Source organism: Vipera ursinii (genome assembly GCF_947247035.1).
Source record: "Vipera ursinii genome assembly, chromosome: 2".
Taxonomy (NCBI): domain Eukaryota; kingdom Metazoa; phylum Chordata; class Lepidosauria; order Squamata; family Viperidae; genus Vipera; species Vipera ursinii.
In genome coordinates this window covers 187,385,826-187,406,351 of record NC_139513.1, presented here as the reverse complement: position 1 = coordinate 187,406,351, position 20,526 = coordinate 187,385,826, and the positions used below count along the sequence as shown (strand labels likewise).

At 42.6% G+C, this 20,526-nt stretch overlaps 1 protein-coding gene across 1 annotated transcript in view; it reads right to left on the bottom strand.

Moving 5' to 3' along the window:
- Nucleotides 1–500: 500 nt before the first annotated feature.
- PLA1A (phospholipase A1 member A) overlaps nt 501–20,526 on the bottom strand; it is a gene marked incomplete at its 5' end in the record, with an annotated part of 51,387 nt that continues 31,361 nt past the window's right edge. The window contains 5 exons of the mRNA XM_083350971.1: nt 501–697; nt 2,187–2,351; nt 3,652–3,760; nt 17,553–17,642; nt 19,689–19,856. Of these exons, the coding sequence (XP_083207097.1) occupies nt 613–697; nt 2,187–2,351; nt 3,652–3,760; nt 17,553–17,642; nt 19,689–19,856 (617 nt within the window). The 3' untranslated portion in view covers nt 501–612. The remainder of the gene's footprint in view (nt 698–2,186; nt 2,352–3,651; nt 3,761–17,552; nt 17,643–19,688; nt 19,857–20,526) is intronic.

Below are 20,526 nucleotides of genomic sequence, written 5' to 3'. Positions count from 1 at the left end.
CTAGCAAGGTGTCAAAAACTTGACCAAAAAAAAGAGGAAAAAAGTGATGAAGTACAGGTAGTCTTTGATTTACAACAGTTCACTTAGTGACTGTTCGAAGTTACAATGGCACTGAAAAAAGTGCCCCCCAAGCCACAGCTGATCAAGACAGCTGCCTGCCCGCCCGGCGGTACTCTTCCTCCTCTCTGAGGTTTTCATTGTTGTGAGCATTTCTGTTGAGGATTGGCAGCGGGGATGGGGTAGGGTGGGGTGGGTGTTTGGTTTTTATTCCACCCACCTCTGCTGGGTGGTTGCAGCAGGTTTTGGTCACTTCACATGACCCTGGGACACTGTGACCATCATAAATATGAATCAGTTGCCAAGCATCTGAATGTAAATCACAAGACCCTGGAGATGCTGCAACATTCCAGCTGATCGGCACTTCTTCTGGGCTCAGCAGAAGTGCCAGGATCAGTGCTGAGCTCCAGCTAGAGCCTGGCAATGATCCTGGTGCTTCCACTGAGCCCTGACAGCCCCAAAGAAGTGCTGATCCTGGTGCTTCTGGTTGAAAAGCCCTGTTCTAAGTTAACTGTCTACCTGTTAAAATCTCTGTGTCCACAAGGGAAAACTGTGCTAATCACACTGAATGTTGAGGTTCTGGAGAAGGGGGTTATGGTTTGTAATAGTCATCACTTGTGGCAAGCACATCATCTTCTCACTGAAGAAAGAACAGAATAAAGTTAAAAGATACTACTAAGCTTGTAATGCATTTTTGGTAAATTGCCATGCAACAATAATAATTTAAAATAAGAACTATAATTGCAGTTCTTCATCCCGCCTTTCTGAATTAATAGCAGATACCTTTCTGCTCTGTGACATTATTTTTAATAATTTGTTTTGTCAGAACACTTTTTTGTGATGGTGGTGGTAGTGGTAGGTTTTCAGTCCTGGGCTATCTTTGCTAAGATGTGTTATCTTCTATAAAAGAGGTCAGCAACCTTCTGCTTGCAAGCAGCAGCTCTTGGCCACCAAGGGGCATATGATTAGGATAAATTTGGAGTTTTTGGCAATATGCAAAATAGATGCATTAAGCACCTGGACTAAGCACCTGGGCTAAGTTCTTATGTACTTAGTTCTTCCAATCTATTTCTCTCCCAAATGCCACTCTTTATTTTTCTCTTGTAAAAGGACATGTTGATCTAACATGACATGTTAGGCTATATTGTCTCTTTAAACAGCAACTTCTCAGAATTTCAGCAGGCAATGGAAAAGGCACATCAAGAAAAATAAAAGGTATGGAGATAAGGCTACACTGGGAAAAAGAAACAACAAATAGCTCCTGGAATGTATTAGCTCCTTGATCAACTTTCATTTTCTAAACTGCTTTTGCAATTACTCAAAGAAAGGATGACAGTTGCAACCAGTGCTTTTTTTGTAAAAAAAAAAAAAGGTGCTGGAATTCACACACGTCATACAACCAGCCTTGCCTACCCTACAAGGTTTCATCCAAAAAAGAACTCCGTTCTGGGCGTTCTATGACAAAAAAAGCCCTGGTTGCAACCAACATTACCAGTAGTAATATGAAGAAATGGAGATGGGTCAATTTGTGTTATCCTTAATTTTAAGTTTGGTTCCTGTTGTATTGAAACTGATTTAATCTCATTCACTATTCATACTTGAAAAACCTTAAATTACGACAGTTTCACCTGTTCTAGTTTGTTTTAGCAACCTTTGTCAGCTGTCAAAACATGTTAAGGAGAGCAAGTGGTTGATATTTTAATTCTGGCTGGTGACGTTTCATGGGTGGAAAGGAAACCAAGGAAATCCCTAATCCCTTTTCTTAACTTCCCCTGCATACCACAAATACGAATGCTACCTCTTGGCAATAGTTACGGTGATGGGACAAGATTGAGGTCATATCAAGCAAATATGCCAATTTACAAGCAAAATTATTTTGCTATGGCTTTCAAAAAAGAGGGATTAAGCAATGGAAATGGTGCTTCTTGAGGCTGCCTCTGAGTCTGTTTAAGCTAAAAGCAAACAAAGACTTCCAAACTCATGTATTTTAAAATAAATATACCATATAGACTAAGTTCTTCAAATGCATCTTAATTAACTTTGTGCAGAATCCCCAAATAAATTTAAATTCAGACAAAGAATCTTTCAATACTTTTCTTGCTAAGGGAAAAACAGTATTTCTTGCTTACTTTTTATCCACAGGTAGAGGTGCCGTACAAAAGTGCCCAACAATAGGTGGCTCATCTTTCTTCCTTTTCCAGAACTTGTGATGGTGCTGCAACATCACACTTTCTATCTGGCATAGTGGAGCAGAATGAATCAGCAAGCCTTTGCCCAGCATTTGCTGTTTGGGTCTATGAAGCCCAATAGAATATAAAGTGTGAGAAGAGGAACCAAAATTTTATTGACTTTTTGTAGAAACATAAATGCATTGTAGTTAAGCTGCAGAGTGAGCACCGAATCACTCTTAAAGCAATCCAGGCCATTTTCCATGAAGATCCAAAGGAAATTCTATGTGCTCTGCAGCACCTTTATTTTGTACATAATAGCTGAAGTGCAAGAGGAGAGAAAATCACATTGGGAAGAATCAAGCATTGAAGGAAAAGCAAAAACCAGCATTCCCAAATAACTGCAGTTTGCTTTGCTTTGCTTCAACATCTGGCAGCATCTCGCTAACTCTCTCTGGGCTATAAATTCAACATTGTCAGTGTGCACATAATGCATATATATAATTGCACTTAGCATTTTCTTGGTTATTCATTTAGATGCACAGTTAAGAAGCTGATGGTAAAGAAAGTTGATGGGGCTCCACTACTTACACAAGCAATCAAAGTCATGGCTTTCTGAGATTTCAGTAAACCCTTATTTTGAACATTTAGTTAAACATTACAGAAAATTCTACAATTGCACAGTTGCTCACGTTTTCATAGACTAACACCGCAAATCTATATGTTTCGAATACAAATGTATCTGGTTTTATTGTTATTATATTATTATGTGGAAATCCAAGGCACAATCCTAATTAAATAAGTGTTAGTCGGTGGTGTTAGGGCAGGGGTCCCCAACCCCCGGTCTGTGGACCAGTACCAGGCTGCAGCATGCCAGCAACCGGGCTGCTCAAATAAGCAAAGCCCCATCCGCAAGATGCAGGGCAGTACACAAAAGCACACACCCTCCGGTCCATGGAAAAACTCTCTCCACTGAACCAGTCTCTGGTGTCCAAAAAGTTGGGGACCTCTTTGTTAGGTTGTGCTCCAGAAATCATTTCTACTAACTAAGATTATTTTTTTCTGAAAAAAAGATCTGCCAATATATGCTGTGAAAAATAAAATATGTGATGAGAGTGGGCTAAGAGAACAAACATGTTATACCACGTCCAAATTTTAGTCAGTCTGGGTAGATATTCACAATGCTAGTGCCAACTGAAGCCAGGCTGGGATAGTTTTCTATTATCTGAATCCACTGATACACTGAATCCAAGAGAAGCTTAAAACAAGCAAACATGCACCACATATTTGGAGCCAGGAGGTAGGTAGATTTGACACAGAACAGATTCAGCAAGTCTGACAGCTCATTTTGGCTAGTTAGGATTAGGAGAATTGTGCAGATTGAAAGGAACAAAAAAGGACATTGGAACTGTCCATTATTACTCACATGATGAAGCTGGTGCTAGCTGAGGAGTTGCTCGTGAGAAACGTTATCTCAATATTGGTATCTGAAGCTCTCCTCTGCTGCAAGTGGAATTTCACAAGTGTATGGTGTACTAAGCAACAGAGAAAACACATTCTTGGCAGGAAGCACTAAACATAATGAGCCTCCATTATTAAAAAGAAAATTGTTGCTAGGTTCTTTGTAAACTCATCCAAGAGTATCCTCTCCCTCATCAGTCAGATCCTTTAAAATCAATTAATAATTGGTTTGTAGTACAATAAACATATATTGTCTGTGAGCTGTTGAGTGATACACCACAAATAGTCAATTAAAATGTTATAAGCTTCTCAGGTATCAATGGCAGAGTTACTGGTCTCTGGTCATCCAGATCCTGTTTTGTTTTGTTTTGTTTTTGAAGATAGGAAAAAGATTTGACTCCTTTTGTTCTCCTTATATCTCAAAGACAATGAATCCAGCCAGACCATTAACAATTTTTATCATCCTAAATGAAATACTAGTTTTTCTCCCAGATCTAGTCTTGCCTCTGTTCCTCATTTGAACCTATTAGTGTTATCTCAATATATACTGAGATAAAAGATCCCACTTTTACATTTTATAATCCTTAAAAGAACCAGCAAAAAGAAATAAACTCACGGAAGAGGTGACTGATACTATTGTGGTGTGCAGTATATGTTCCATGTATGTGCTTATGCCCAAAGAACACCCAAATTATACATATATTAAATGTAAACTATATAATGACTAGAAGAAAAAGTAAAGGATCAAGAGGCAACTCTAGCCAAACTCCAACCTACGCAAGAAAGCTTTACCAAAATCAAACCAAATAATGACCCTGTGGATAAACCCTTAGAGGAAGACAAATGAAGGTATGTCACACATAGAAGAAAACACAATAATCAAAGAAAGAAGCAGCATGCATCTATTAAACCCCTACTGCCCAATCTAACCCATCTAGAAGCAGCTCCATTAAAACTGAGCAATTTATTTCTCCCCCAGATGAAAATATGCAGACCCACAACCTCCCCCTCAAAGAAAACATGCAGACACCTAGAAAAGAGACATCATCAAATCTCCCTAAAAAAGTAATATTGTGTAGCGGGTTCTTCGCACAGGAAAGGAGACAAGGCAAGTGAGTTCAACAAAGCTCATGGTTTATTGCTTGCAGGATCTGAACTGGGAATTGGGCTGCAACTAGCAGCCATTTATAGCCTAGCCCCTAGGTGGCAGCCAATAGGTTTAAAGCAACCATTGCCACCTAGGGACAGCCAATAGCAGCACTCGAGACCTGGAGTCTGGTTTGCTGGAGAGCCGTTAGCTGCTCCAGCTAACCACGTGGTATTACAATTGAGCTCAATACATAACACCCCTCACCTCTTAGATCAGACAACATCAAAGCAATAGTTGGCCTTAATACAATTAACAAGACTTAACATCATAGCAACCTTAAATAAAAAAACAATACAAGTTACAAGGGTTAACATTATAGCATCTGAATGAATAAGCTTTCATTGACAGCACACTAGACAGTTAACATCATAACTCCAGTTTTCAGTACAGCAACGAGTGAGTACAGACAACGTTATAGTTCTTTATTTTACAACGTAATCAGCAAGATAAGAAGGAGGCTTGCGTGCCCTTGTGGAACGCCACGGAGTTCCAGTCACTTTGTGGTCTACCAGCTTACCCATCGGGCCAGGTAGACCATTGTCCTTTGATGCACCTGAGTCAAAGGAATTAGATGCTCTCTGGCTGGTCTCTCCAGGTTGGCCCACCCCAGAGTCAGACTGATCAGCAGAGTAGGCACAGCGGTTGTTGAAGTCTGGATGGCTTGCTCCTTCAGGGGATCCATGTTGCATTTCTGGACTCCCCTCTACTATGCCCAGTTCCTCATTGGTTATGAAGGAAGAGTCTTGAGGGTCCATGTCCTTGACTGCAAGTTTGGGGACCTTGGGAGGAACTCATGATGCAGTCCTCACTTAGTAGCCATTCTGGAAACCGTTTTCTGAGTTGATCAATGTGGCGTCTGACAACTCGCCCTCCCTCCAGCCCCACTTCATAAGACAGGGACCCAGATGATTTGGTAATTTTACCAGGAACCCACAGATTCCCATGTCCATAGTTTCTGGCCCAAACCCAATTGCCCATTTGCAGCCCCCTTGGGGGTTTTGGTTGAGAGGCTTCTGCTGCCACTCTATCTGGATGCAACCTGTCCAGTTTAGTGATCAGATGCCGCCCCCAATGCAGTTCTGCAGGACTTTTGCCTGTAGCAGTGCAGGGCATAGAATGCTGGCAAAGTAGAAAATCTGCCAATCTGTGAGTCTAAACCTGTATGTCTTGCATGTGATGCATCTCCTTATGGGGTGGGGTCAGTCTTAAGCCACTTAGAGAAAAATGGGAAACAGGTTCCTATAGCATTTTACTCAAGAACTTTGTCCTCTGCTGAGCACAACTATGCCCAGATTGACAGAGGCCCTGGCCATAGTTGCTGGAATTGAAAATTTTCATGATTACTTATATGGCAGGGATTTCACTGTCTACACTGGCCACAAACCTCTGTTGGGACTGTTCACAACAGACAAACAAACCCCCCACATACTATCTCCAAGAAAGTTGAGATGGTCTATTTTTCTGTCTGCATATAATTTTAAACTACCGTAATTCACAAACCAAGGAAGGAAATGGGCCATGCTGATGGCCTCAGCAGACTACCACTGCCACTAAGGGATCCAGATCCAGCTCCTGCTGCTAGAATACTGTCCATACAGGACATACCTGAGTTTCCCCTCCATGCAGGGGACATTGCTGCTGAAACTGCCACATATAAAATACCTAGTAGAGTGTTGTCATGGGTATACACGGGCTGGTTGGAAAAAAGTCCAGGCTCTGAGTTTCAAAGTTTTTTTGTCAGGAGACATGAGTTGTCTGCAAATAAAGGGTGCATTTTATGAGGGGACAGAGTCATAATTCCCACTTTTCTAAGAGACAGGGTCTTACATTCTTTACATGAAGGTCATCCAGGCATTGTTAGAATGAAAGCCTTAGCTAGAAGCTACCTTTGGTGGCCTGGCCTTGATAAGGCCATTGAGGGTCAAGTCCATGGTTGTTATACATACCAGCAATCGAGGCCTGAAATGCCACAGGCCCCAGTTCACAGGTGGCAGGAAACGCACACTCTCTGGTCTAGGATTCACATAGACTACGCTGGGCCTTTTCAGGGGCAGCTTTTCCTGATAGTAGTGGATAGCCACTCAAAATGGCTGGAAGTAATTCCAGTTCCTAACATGACTACTGCTAGGACCATCCAGGTGCTGAGAAAACTCTTTGCAACACATGGGTTGCCAGATGTCTTAGTTTCTGACAATGGGGCCCAATTCACTGCTGCTGAATTTCAGGCTTTCCTTAGAGCTAATCTCATCAGACATGCAACGTCTGCACCCTTTCATCCATCTTCTAATGGTCAAGCTGAACGCATGGTGAGGACAATGAAGGAGGCACTCAAGCGCATTGTCACAGGTGACTGGCATCACAGATTGGCAGATTTTTTTACTCTGCCAGCATTCTACAACCTGCACGGCCACAGGTAAAAGTCCTGCAGAACTACATTGGGGGAGGCGTTTAATTACTAAACTGGACAGGTTGCATCCAGACAGAGTGGCAGCAGAAGCCTCTCAATCAACGCCTCCGAGGGGGCTGCACATGGGCGATTGGGTTTGTGCCAGGAACTATGGTCAAGGGAATTTATGGGTTCCTGGTCAAATAACCAAGGCATCCGGACCCCTATCTTATGAAGTGGGGTTGGAGGGAGGGCGAGTTATCAGAAGACATATTGATCAACTCAGGAAAAGGTTTCCAGGATGGCCACTAAGTGAGGACTGCATCATAAGTCCCTCCCAAGGTCCTCAAACTTGCAGCCAAGCCAGCCCTCACTGGAACCACCAGGGTTTTTCCTTCTCAGCGGAGGTGGAATCTGAGGAAGAACCAGGGAGCACGGGAGTGCAACATGGAACCCCTGACCAGGCGAGCCAGCTGAACCTCAGCAACTGCTGTGCCTACTCTGCAGAACAGACTGACTCTCGGGTGGGACGACCTGGTGAGGCCAGCCAGAGCGTTTCGATTCCCCTTGACACTGGAGCACAAAAGGACATAGGTCTACCCAGCCCACTGGGTAAGCTGATAGACCACAAAGTGATGGGAACTCCAAGATGTTCCTCTAGGCCACACAAGCCTCCTGCGTACCTCACAGATTACATTGTAAAAATAAAGTGATGTATAGTGTTGTAAAACCTGTACCACTAACTACAGAAACTTGTGCATTGTGAAACTGCCATTACTGCAATGTAAGCCTTTTCATTAGACGTTGTTTAATCTCATTGTAGCACAGTGAATTTATTATTATTAATTATTTTATTATTTTTATTATTATCACTACAGTTGTATGTGAGTTGATTAATAAGTCTTGACAGCTGTCAAGACTAAATTGCGGTTGTCATAGTCTGAACTAAGGGGGGAGGGGTGTTATGTATTGGGCTTGTGGTGTTACACCACGTGCGTTGCTGGAGCAGCTAACAGCTCTCCAGCAACACAGACTAGCTGTTTCTGGTCCTGCAATTGGTTAGCCCCAGGCAGCAAGAGTGGGTTCAAACCTATTGGCTGCCACCTAGGGGCTAGACTATATATTGTAGCTGATTGCAGCCCAAGTTCCAGTACAGTTCTAGCAAGAATAAAGTATGTGTTATCTTGTACTCAGCCTCGTGTCTTCCTTCCTGCACCCAAGAGCCCACGACTTAACAATGTCAAGCCAATCTTATTTCATTCTTTGATAAAGTGACTGAATTAGTAGACCAGCAAAATGCTGTGGACATAGTATACTTGGATTTCAGTGAGGCATTCAACAAAGTAGACCACAACCTACTTCTTGGTAAGCTAGAAAAATGTAGAATAGATTTCACCACCAGATGAATTGTAGCTGGCTGACAAACTGTATTCAAAAAGTAGTCCTTAATGGTACTACATCTACATGGAGGGAAGTAAGCAGTGGGGTACCACAATGTTCCATCTTACCCCAGTATTCTTCAATATCTTCATAAATAACTTAGATGAGGGAATAGAAGGGGAACTCTTTATTGTCCTTTATTGATGTTTATTATTACAGCCATGGGCCAACACAAAAAATTAAAAGTTCAAATAAAACAAAGCTAAACAGAACTGAACACAAGAAGGCATAGCAATATATTACAATTAATGATGTAATCAATGGGTAACTAAAGTCTGCCTAATTTTACGGACAGTATAACAAAACCTAGCTACCTTCAGAGAAACTGAATCATGCTGACCTGACAATAAAAATACATTGAGTATGGTCTAATGATGAATAAAAACACATAATAAAATTAATTGTAAAAGATCTAAAAATATTTATTTATGTTTCTGGTGAATCCCTAGTGCTGCTGTGCAGAATCTGCCCCCCTGCACCTTGATCACTGCCTGCTCGTCCTTAAGCAGCCACTGGAGATAAATACTTTCTGAACAACCAGGATACCTATTGATTATTGAGAGGATACGGTTTTTCCAAATAACTCTATAGAAGGAACATCGAAGGAGTATGTGTCCAATGGTCTCCATCTCTCCTGAGTCACAGGAGCAGAGTCTTTCAGTCAGTGGTGTCTTTTTATACTTGCCGTACAGGACAGCCGATGGAAATGCATGGCACCGTGTGAGAGAAAATGCTTTCCGGTGGTTTACTAACTCCAGCTGGCTAAGATAACCAGCAAGAGTAACAACATATCTAATAGAGTCTGGAGCCAGAAACAGATAGAGCTTTACCTAAGTCCGCTTGCCTCTTGATGTCCTCTACCCTTTGTTGGAAGTTTTGTTTTACTTGGTCATAGTCCTATTTGAGTATTGAGGCTGAAGAGAAGACTAGTTTGGCAAGGTTGACTGCCTTGATCCATGCAGAGGAGAATTTGTCTTGAAGTATTAATGGAGCAAGGCCTTGCAGAGAGAAATTAGGTCTTAGCCAGATATTTAAGGAAGCTATACAGATCCTTGCTTCAGCTTTTATCAATCCTGTCTCCAGGTGCAGAAGTGCATTTAAGACACAACGTGGCATCTGGAGAATTGTTCTAATAAATTTGGATTGAACTCTTTCCAATGGTGTGAAACATGAAGCTGAGGGTCTGAGCAAGGTCCTGTGGAGTAAGGCTTTTCAACCTTTTCACTCATTGTACCACTTTTAGGATATGGCAGTATCCAAGTACCACCAGTTGCCTAGCAAGGTGTCAAAAACTTGAAAAAAAAAGGAAAAAAGTGATAAAGTACAGGTAGTCCTTGACTTACAACAGTTTGCTTAGTGACTGTTTGAAGTTACAACAGCACTGTAAAAAGTGACTTATGACCATTTTTCACACTTATGACCATTTCAGCATCCCCAGGGTCATGTAATTTACATTAGGATACTTGGAAACTGATTCATATTTATGACGGTCACAGTACCCCAGGGTCATGTGATCCTCTTTTGCAACTTTCTGACAAGCAAAGTTAATGGTCAAACCAAAACCCAATTTCATTGAGGGCTCCATTAGCATTGTGGTTACCATCGGGGGGGTGTGTGCCTTCCTTCCTTCCTTCCTTCCTTCCTTCCTTCCTTCCTTCCTTCCTTCCTTCCTTCCTTCCTTCCTTCCTTCCTTCCGTAGGGCTGTCAGGGCTGTCACCCAAATCATCTTTTCACAGCCTATGCAAAATGTGGCTCTTTGGAAACTTTTGTTTTGTTTTGTTTTTAAATGTCAGGCATTATTAAGGCTCTCTGGCAGCTTCATTCTTCGATGCATCTGGCCAATATTTAAGAATACAGCCCCAAATCTCTTACACAAACACAACATGTCAGTTGTAGGACAAATAACATGAGCAAGCATTTTATTTCCTCCCTGGATACAATTCCTGCAACTGCAGAAAAAGCAGCAAAAATAGAAAAAGAGAGAATGTGCATTTCATTAATGGAGAACAAAGGAACAGTGAGTGACTGAGACTTAAGGGGAAAAATAGGCTAAAAATAAAATTAAAAAGACACATGACAACAACATATTTTCTGCCATGGAGCAAGTTTCGAATTGACTCTGGAGTTCAGAGATCTTAAACCAGGGGTGGAGAACCTTGGCTCTTTTATGACTTGTGGACTTCAACTCCCAAAATTCCTGAGCTAGCATGGCTCAGCTTGGAAACCTCTCCCTTTCCCCTCAGCATGGTTGGCTCAGGAATTCTGGGAGTTGAAGTCCACAATCATAAAAGAGCCAAGGTTCCCCATCCCTGTCTTAAATGGTTGCTCCATGGGAATTACATCCCATGAGGGAAGCCGAGTGAGGGATTTACTAAGGCTTTGGAAACAGGCATTTGTAAGTCTAACCAAACAGGCCAAAGCTGATAGCTACTCTTTGCTAAACTTTTCCCAAAGAAAGCAATGCTGCAAAAAGAGAAACCAGCAAAGGAGCCAGACTTTTTCCTTCTACCTTCTCTGGAGTAAAGAGGAACACGGCACCCACCAGGTGTTTTTTGTCCAAATTAGGCACCCAAAGCAAAGGCAAAAAACTGCTGTGGAGGTTTGAAAAATACCAGGGCTACTACACTCCTTCCCGAAACGAAGCACCCTGTGCAGCCCAGCCTCATCCTGCATAGCTGCTGCAATGCCTGGCCACTTACTTGTCCAAAATAAAGTACAGGTCGAAGCCCCTGTAGCAGGCGGTGCCCCTCTTCTCTCACTGCCCCCCTCGCCCGTCACAGGGGACCATCAGGGAGGCCAGGAAGAGCCACTGCAAGGCCCAGGGAAGAGGTTTCTGTGCTGCACAAGGCATTCCCAAATCCAGGCAGCCCAAGGCCGCGAAGGTCCTGGGGCTCTGCTCCTCCCAAGCTCCTTCAGCAGATGGCTAGGCGGCAGCAGCAATGGCTTCTCAGGGGATCAAATCCTCACACTCAGAAAGGATGGGAAAAGGCTGTGTGGAGAGTGGGGTTTTTTGGGGGGTGGTTTCAGATTTCCCTTCTGATCTGCTTTCCCTCTAGTCCATTTTCAGGGGTGCCTCTGCCTTGCGCTTCCAGCGCAGTGCAGCCAAGCTCACCACTGTCAGCCAGGCGATTGGCAACTTCCAGGCAGTTTCCCCCCCTATTGCTTTGCTTTGCCTCAGATTGGAGAAACGTGGAAGTCTCATCCCCCCTCCTGCCCCCTTCCCCACAAAGGAAAGAGCTGGAACCTGGCACTGATCCTGGTGCTTCTGCTGAGCCCTGACAGCCCTGCACCTCCAGCCTCTCGCTCAGGCTTGTGCAATGCTGCCACCGGTTAAGTTCATTCCCCTTCCCCCCACTATCACTTTTCTAGGATGGTCCCGTACCACCTGCTGGTGCCAATGTACCACTGGTGGTATGTGTACCACCGGTTGAAAAGCGCTGTCTTAGAAAAGCTGTGCTAGTGACTTGGCTAAAAGAGCTTAATTGTGACTGGAACAGAATGTCCTCCTTTTGTGCAGAAAAATTTAAGGATGGTGTTCGCTGATCATTGGCCAGAAGCAGCTGCATATTCTCCATGTGCTTTTTGTGAACCAGTGGCATGGATGACCAACCCTAGGTACTTAAAGGTGGTTACCTGCCCTATTTTATAGCTATTTAAATACCATGAGTATAGTTTTGGCCTTTTTACAAAAGCCATAAACTTTGTTTTCTCATAATTTATGTCCAGTTTATTGTAATTGTAATACTGGACGAAGGCTCGCAAGGCTCTTTGAAAACCAACTGGAGTCCTGGAGAGGATCACAGCATCATCTGCATAAAGCAGCAGAGCAATGCTTCAATCACCTATTTTTTTGGGGTAGTAATTTGGCTTATTTAACCATTTCACCATGTTATTTATATAAAAATTAAAAAGCAAGAGGGCCAAAATGCACCCCTGTTTAACCCCCTTTTGAGTTTCGACTGACCTTGAGAGGAACCCTTGCATATTGCACCTCACCTTGAGGGATGTTTTAGTATATAAGGCATGTAACAAATGGAGAAGCCTGTGATCAATTGAAGCAGCTTCCAGCTTCTCCCATAGGTTAGTCCTTGTAACCGTATCAAAAGTTGCCTTGAGATCTATAAAGGCGGCGTATAATGATACAGGTCTATTTGATACATATTTTTCAATCAAATGATGAAGAACTAAACACTGATCTATGGTGCCTCTCCCTTCTCTAAACCTGGTTTGTTTTTCAGCAATCAAGTTCTCAAGATCCAGCCACTCCTTTAATTTATCTTGGAGGTGTTTGGCGTAGAGTTTGCTGATTATATTTAGCAGACATATTGGTCTGTAATTGGCAGGGTTGTGTCTCTTTCCCTTTTTATAAGTTGGGACCACAATTGCCAAGCTCCAATCCTCTGGGCCATGGCCAGTGGAGTCAATATAGGTGAATAGCACTGCCATTCCATTTTGTTCTTTAGTAATTCAGCCGAAATGAAGTCTGCTCCTGGAAACTTCTCGATCACGAGTTGGCCAATGAGGGATTTAATTTCAGAGTCTGAAACCGGAGGTCATTCAGGTAAATCCTTCATTGTATACATTGTACTCTCACAGGAGGGGTCTTCATACATTCTCCAAAAGTGAAGTTCCCAAGTTATAGGAGATATATGGCAGTTTATTGGGGTATAGATTCTTTCAGATTGGCAAGCTATTAGACGTGGGAATAAAGAAGAGTTCTTTTGGTTTGCTGCCACAATGAGCTGTTCCCAGGAAGACCTTGTGTCTTGTCTCTTCTTGAGTGCAATCAATTGCTTAAATTGTTTTTTGAGTGTCAGTAACTGTTTAAGAATTGCTTTATTGCCACATCCACTCTTGCTTTTGTACTCCTTGTATGCCAAGGTAAGAGCTTTCTTGGCTTCTACACAATCTTTATCAAACCATCGTTTGGAGGCAATGCAGAGCCTCTTAACTGAGAAATTTTGGTCATGTGCTAGTAATGGTTGTAGCTCATAAACTAAGCTTTTATATAGTTCTAATAAGTTTTGAGTCGGGTTGGCTGATATAAAGGCTGCACAGATTTTTTTTAAAAATTATCCTCTGTTAGGGCTCTCCTCACCTTCTGATCAAGTTGTTGGGTCCATTTGACCTGACATCTTGTTAGGTCTAGTGTAGTGATTGCAGGGACAAAACAGTCTTTGGAGGGTATCTGCCAGATAAAGGGCTTCATGTGTATACACAGTGGCAGATGATCACTTTCTAGGTAAGGCAGGACTTCAAAATTTTCTATATAATGTAGTAAGTCTATAGAAGTTAAGATACAATCAATGGTGCTAGTTTTGGTCCCTGTCATAAATGTAAACTCGCCAGGATAGTCGCCAGCCCATGAGCCATAAGATATGAAAAGATTACATTTATTCACCAACTTTGCAAGACAGAGGCCAGCATAATTAGCTCTAATGTCTTTAGAGAGTTGTATGAAGGAAGTGCTGGTTTGTATAGGAACCTCCAATGGTGGATACTGATTATATTTCATAAATAATGTATACTCATCTGGTCCCAATCTAGCATTAAAATCTCCCCCTAGTAGGACCCTGGTATTTGGGTGTTCCATAAGTTGTTTATTAACATAGTGTTCCAACTCCAGCCATACAGCAGTGGTTTCAGCTTTTCTTAGTGAAGGAGGGAAATAAACATTAATTATTAAAAGCAGGACCAAGTCCAACCTGAGAAGAAGGGCCATAGCTGTATGTTTTAAAAGGGTAATAAGTGTGGGCTCTGTTCTCAAGTTAGTAAAAATAAATATACCCAGCCCTCCTTTCAGTCTCCCTGTGACTCTGCCTGGCCTTGCTTCTAGCTTATATAAATGATAGCCATTAAGAAGGAGATCATCAACAGTCCAGGTCTTTTGCACCAATATAATATCCTTATCTATCAGAGGATCAGAGTAATTAAGGCCTCTAAATCGATACCACCCGGCTACATTCCATTACATGATGTTTAAAGTGCTTTTCTTGCACTGGCCTTCGTATAGTCAGTTCAAGTTCTCCATAGGGGCACTTGTTGGAAGATAGTTATAATAATTGTTATTTGATGCATTTAACCAAGAATTAGGCAAGTTTTGCAAGACTAAGGGGACATCATCCATAACAGCAAATTTAGCCCCACCATTTATGTGGGGGAAGGAAGCTTGACTCTGTCTCTGCCTCTGGTTGCCATCAGATAGCTGGAGCAGAGAGTCTTCACCTTTCTCAGCAGAATCCCCATCTAGAGCTCATGTAGATTCATGTCCATTTTGGGGGGGGGTGCAGTTGGAGGTTCATCTTGTTAGGGAATATTAAAGGCACTTTTGACTCAAGTGAAGTTGGAAGATGGATTGTATCCTTAGAGTCTGCACACCTAGAGGGTGCTGAATGCTGGAATAGTTTGGTTTTTTTTGCTGTTTATCAGGGTCTGAGTAAGTCAGTACAGTTACCCCACTGTCAGCCTGAGTAACCATACTTTTTTTTACTATTGAGGAAATGGTAGGTGATTGGATAACTATATTGCCACAAGTCTGAGCATTTGGTGAAGCCAAATTAAATAGAGGCTTTGCTGTAGATTGAGTTGTTGTCAATGCTTCTTTTAAATCGTCCAGTCTCTGAGTATTATTAGCTTGCTCAGGTTCTGGCAATACACCAATAAAGTCTATCAACATTTCTTCTGGCACATCCTCAGCAGATTCAGTAGCTGTGGGTAACTCAGTTTGTGGATCACTTCTCTGCTTTCTCAAGGTCGATTCAGCTGCCGCTGCTTCAAGCTTATCAGTATGAGGTCTGTTGCTGCTTGAATGTAAAGCAATAATTCCCTCATGGAGAGACGGATCCAGGAGTGGGCACACATTCTCTGAGCAGAAGACATGTATTGGAAATATTGAAAAACTGCTCAGGTAGGGCTTCATTCTAAAAAGCATTGAAGGAATATGGACTGCTTGAAAGATAACAAAATTTCCATACATTGTCTTCTTGCTGGCAACCATTCTGCATGTAGTAAATCTATCAGAGTGTACTCGCAGTGGAGCAGCTGGCTCAGAGACAGCCTAACAGCTTTTCTATCACTCCAGTGTGCTCTATGCCTTCTGTTGTTGTAAATTTGCAAGGTAATGTGGTTGGTCTGCAAACTGAAGTTATAATGGTCACCTCTTGAGCTATCTGATTCAGTGCTGTTTTCTTTGTAGATATTCTTTCCTCTCATGTTTTTAGCAGGGAGAGAAGGGCCTGTTCTAGTTTCCATTTCTGTATTAGTCATCCCATGTCTATCGTTAGGTGTCCTCCTGGGTCCTTCTGCAACGTTTGGGTGACTTGTAATAAACTTTGCAAAAGACTCTTTCAAGCAGTCAACCTTATTTGTGACAGTTGATAAAAATTCGTAGATTGAATTTATGGTTTGAACTGTAGGCAAACATCGTCTGGAAAGGAGATCAATTCCATTCTCCCTTTCTAAATTTGTTATTACCCCATCCTGTGCATGGAAAGCAGGTGCTGAGTTCCAAGGGAGGGGGGAGATATTTTCTGTGAGTGAACAGAAAGTTCTATATGCTGTTTGCTTTCAAGTACAGTTTGTAAATCCCATTCCAATGAGTCACATACAGATGAGTTACTTACTGGAGCAGACTGTCTATTTGCAGCAAAATCTTCCATTTTCTGCTGTTTCAGTGGCTTGGAAGAACTCTGTGCTGCCAAATATACATGCTGTCTCTTTCTCCTTTTTCCCATTCTTGAAAAATCCTGAGCTCAATGGTATGTTGTTATTCTCAGACCAGGAGAAAATAAGTGTCGAAGGGGAACTCATCAAATCTGCAGATGACACTAAGTTGGCAGAAATAGCCAACACACCAGAAGACAAGCTCAGGATGCCCAAAGATCTTGACAGACTTGAACAATTGGCCCTATCCAACAAAATGAATTTTAATGTGCAGAAAAGCAAAGATTTACATTTAGGCAGGAAAAACCAAAGGTATAAGTACGGGTTAGGTGAGACCTGGCTGAAAAAACAGTAACTGTGAGAGGGACCTTGGAGTCCTGATCTCTTGAATATGAGCCAGCAGTGTGCGGTAGCAGCCAAAAAAGCTAATACTATCCTGGGTTGTATTAACAGAGGCATAGAATCAAAATCACATGAAGTATTAGTACCACTTTATAAAACCTTAGAAAGGCTACACCTGGAATACTGCAACTAATTTTGGTCACCACACTACAAAAAAGATGTTGAGACTTTGGAAAAAGTTCAGAGAAGAGCAACTAAGATGATTAAAGACTAAAACATATGAAGAATGGTTGCAGGATTTGGGTTTGGCTAGTCTAGAGAAAAGAAGGACTAGGGGTAACCTGATAGCAGTATTCCAATATTTGAGGGGCTGCCACAAAGAAGAGGGGGTCTCATTATTCTCCAGAGCACCAGAGGGCAGGACAAGAAACAATGGTTGGAAACTGAACAAAGAGAGAAGCAACCTGGAATTAAGGAGAAACTTCCTGACAGTGAGGACAATTAACAAGTGGAATAGCTTGCCTTCAGAAACCATGCATGCTCCATCACTGGATGTTTTAAAGATGAGACTAGACAGCCACTTGTCTGAAATGGTATAGGTTCTCTTGCTTGAACAGGGGGCTGGACTAGAAGACCTTCAAGGTTCCTTCCAGCTCTATTCTGTTCTGTTCTGTTCTAGGTACTTAGATCTTTTCTAGTAGAGACAGATGTAAATAATTCAATCTCAGTAAGGAACTTTAAAGCAGAACTTTAACTACGAAATCAACAAGATTATCCATACTATGTATTCATTTTACACTTGAAAGCTATCAGTATCTTTGGTTCTGAATTCTAAATTGTTGTCCTCTGATATTACGAAGAAAGTTTTCAATTTTCTGTTACTCACCACAGTATGGTGCTGATGCAGCTGTGGCCAAGTAAACTTTAACCTCTCTAGGCAATGTTTTCATGCTGAGTCCTCCATTATCCAAAAGTCCTAAATCAACATTATAATACAGAAGTGCATAATTAAAGAGTGAACATGCAGTTACTACTGGGTATCGAATTTGAGATTTTGTAGGTCTCACTTTTCATTTAAATAGCACAATGAGGTATGAAGAGGGAAAACTTAAATGTTTGAATCAGGTGAAATTCAAGGTGTGCAAGGTAAAGGCAGCATCTGTATCCTTTCCCTCCTATCCATTAATTATACCAGCTATAACACTGACTCTTAGAAGAATTCACACACAGGATATTTCTCTTCCAGTAGGGGCAAGCAATATCTTGCGTGGTGTGAGTCAAAATGCAGGTTCTAGGCCAGGGGTGTCAAACTCAATTTCATTGAGGGCCGCATCAGCATTGCGGTTGCCCTCAGGGGGCCGGGTGGGTGTGGCCAGGGTGGGCGTGGTCTACTGGGTGGGTGTGGCCAGCTCTACATCATTTGTGTCAAGGGTGCCTATGGGGGCCTGGGCAGGAGTGGGACAGATCTGAGGGTCTCTGGCAGAAGAAGATGGGACCAGGGAAGTGCCAAGGCATGGTCCACCGGAGGAGCCTCATTGTTCCTCTCAGGCCATGGGGGCGGGGGCTGGACAGTGGCACGGAGGTCAAATGCCTAGCCCAGCCTTCAAGCACCCACGGCATAAGCCCAGCTCCACTTCCCAAAGGGGGTGCCCAGCTGCATTTACCTCCTCAAGGCTGCTGCTGTGCTTGTTCTCCTTAGCCAGGTTGCTCATGATGGGTACGAGGGCAAAATCAAGAGGGAGGCCCATTCCCTCTCCATGTGAGGAGACCTGGCTTTGTATCCAAAGCTTCGTTAGCAATAGGGAGACCCCCCAGGATAGGCCAGGAGGAGGAGGCAAGGGGATGTTGAAAGGGCAGCAGGGCAGGACTAAGGTAGGACTTCCCTCAGACCTTCCCTCTCCTTCCTTCCTTCCAAAGAACAGAGTGGGGGGAAAATATTTGAGATGGGGGAGGGAGAAAAACAGACAAGAAACACAACTGGGGAAGTGTCATCTTTCGTGAGGAATGAAGAAATGCACCATTGCCTGGAAATGGCCAGCACATGGCCCTCGCCTACTTCACATATCAGCTTGGTGGGCTCTATGGGAGGGGATGCCATGAGCAGCGTGAGAGTCGATGTTACCTGCGCATTGCTGCCCAGCCCCTAGCCTGCCCAGTTTTGGCAGGTAGCGGGGTGCTCTACTCACAGTGCCGAGAGGATGAGCTGGGTGGCATGAATCTGAAGAGAAGCACAATGTTGCCCAATCCCTAGCCTACCCGAAGTAGGCAGGGCCATGTGCTGGCCACTTCCAGGCAATGGTGCATTTCTTCATTCCTCACAAAGGGTGATACCTCCCTGGTATGCGCCGAGGGGGCAGTGCCGACACGGCACGGGACGGTCCCTCGCTGTTTCCAGATGGCCTTGTGGAGCTAAGACTGAATGTATTTCAGCATAGATGACCACCACGAAATTGTACATTGGCTCCTGGCCAGCCTGGGCCGGGGCCAAGACAGCGGGGGCCGTTCCCTTACTGTTTCCAGGATGGCTTCGTGGGCCACATGAAACCACTTCGCGGGCCGCTACTATTTTGAATCTTAGGATTGGACTGAGTTCTTCAATATGAAAATTGGTTCCTACTCTTCTCCCCCTCCCCGCCCCGTGTAACTATGGATATTCCATTCTTTCTTTTTCTGTTCCTTTTTTGTTAAATAAGGGAATGGGAACAAAATGGCTTTATTGCTGCTACACTCTGATTTACTATGTACATACTTGGAAAGTAAACAGCAAACTCTGCTGCGGAATTGGAATCAAACATTTCAACAACTTGCATTTTAGAATTTGTTCAGATTTTGGGTATGCAAGTTTTAACTTTGACAGAATTTTCAATAAAATATTATGTCCTCAACAGAGACCTTGATTTCATTTATCATTTAATGGGAAGCACATTTCTCACAGAAGATGGAAGGCCTGCCATATCCTGACTCCATTCACATTCCAAATTTTCAAAGTTTAGATTCTGAAATCACTGGAGAAGTAACATACCTAATGTGGGACAGGAGAGCAGGAAAGGATCGAAGCAATCTAAACAGTGACCAGCTAAGAAATTCTTATAACTGGAGCAAGGGAAAGCCATCATTGGACAAGAATCTTTCAAGACGCTGATGTAGAAATGCACAGCTCTCATATGGTCACAGATCAGGTACTGGTAGCCTGGAAAGGGAAAGATATGGAACCTATGAAACTGCTTATCAGTCATCATTTTGGTGGATGATGCCATGTCTCATTATTTTTAATTTCTTTGTTGGCCATCAAAATATGAATCTGATTACAGTTTCACTACTTTTTTAAAGTTAATTGGCACAACAATCAAAAAACAATAAAAAGGAGGAAATGGCCTGGCAATGGGGAAGGGGGGTTATTGGTGATTTTGAGTCAGTCTTGACTGCTAGCAACTTCTTGGACTAATCCCTGGAGTTTTCATGGCAAGGTTTCTTTTCCAAAATGGGTTACCTGCTTTTTAGACAGAATGACTGACCCAAAATCACCCAGTTGGTTTTGTGCCTTATGTTCTCAGAATTTCTGGCCTGATGCCTAAACCAGTACATTAAATAGTTCTCTGTGGAAATGTATAGGAATATTTTCTTTAAAAATGGTCCTTTCCTTGCCCTTGTTTTTTAAAAAAAACACATCAAAGCTTAACTCAACTGTTTTCAAATCATTTTTTAAAAAAAATCTTTAAAAAATTGTTAAAAAAATAAAATGAAAAGCTTAAATATAAACTTAAGAGAAAGAGATTTTTAATTCAGGAAGATGCTAGTGTCATGGTTATGGCAGATGAAACTCTTCAAAAGAACTTTGAGGCATTGTTTGCCTTAAAGGA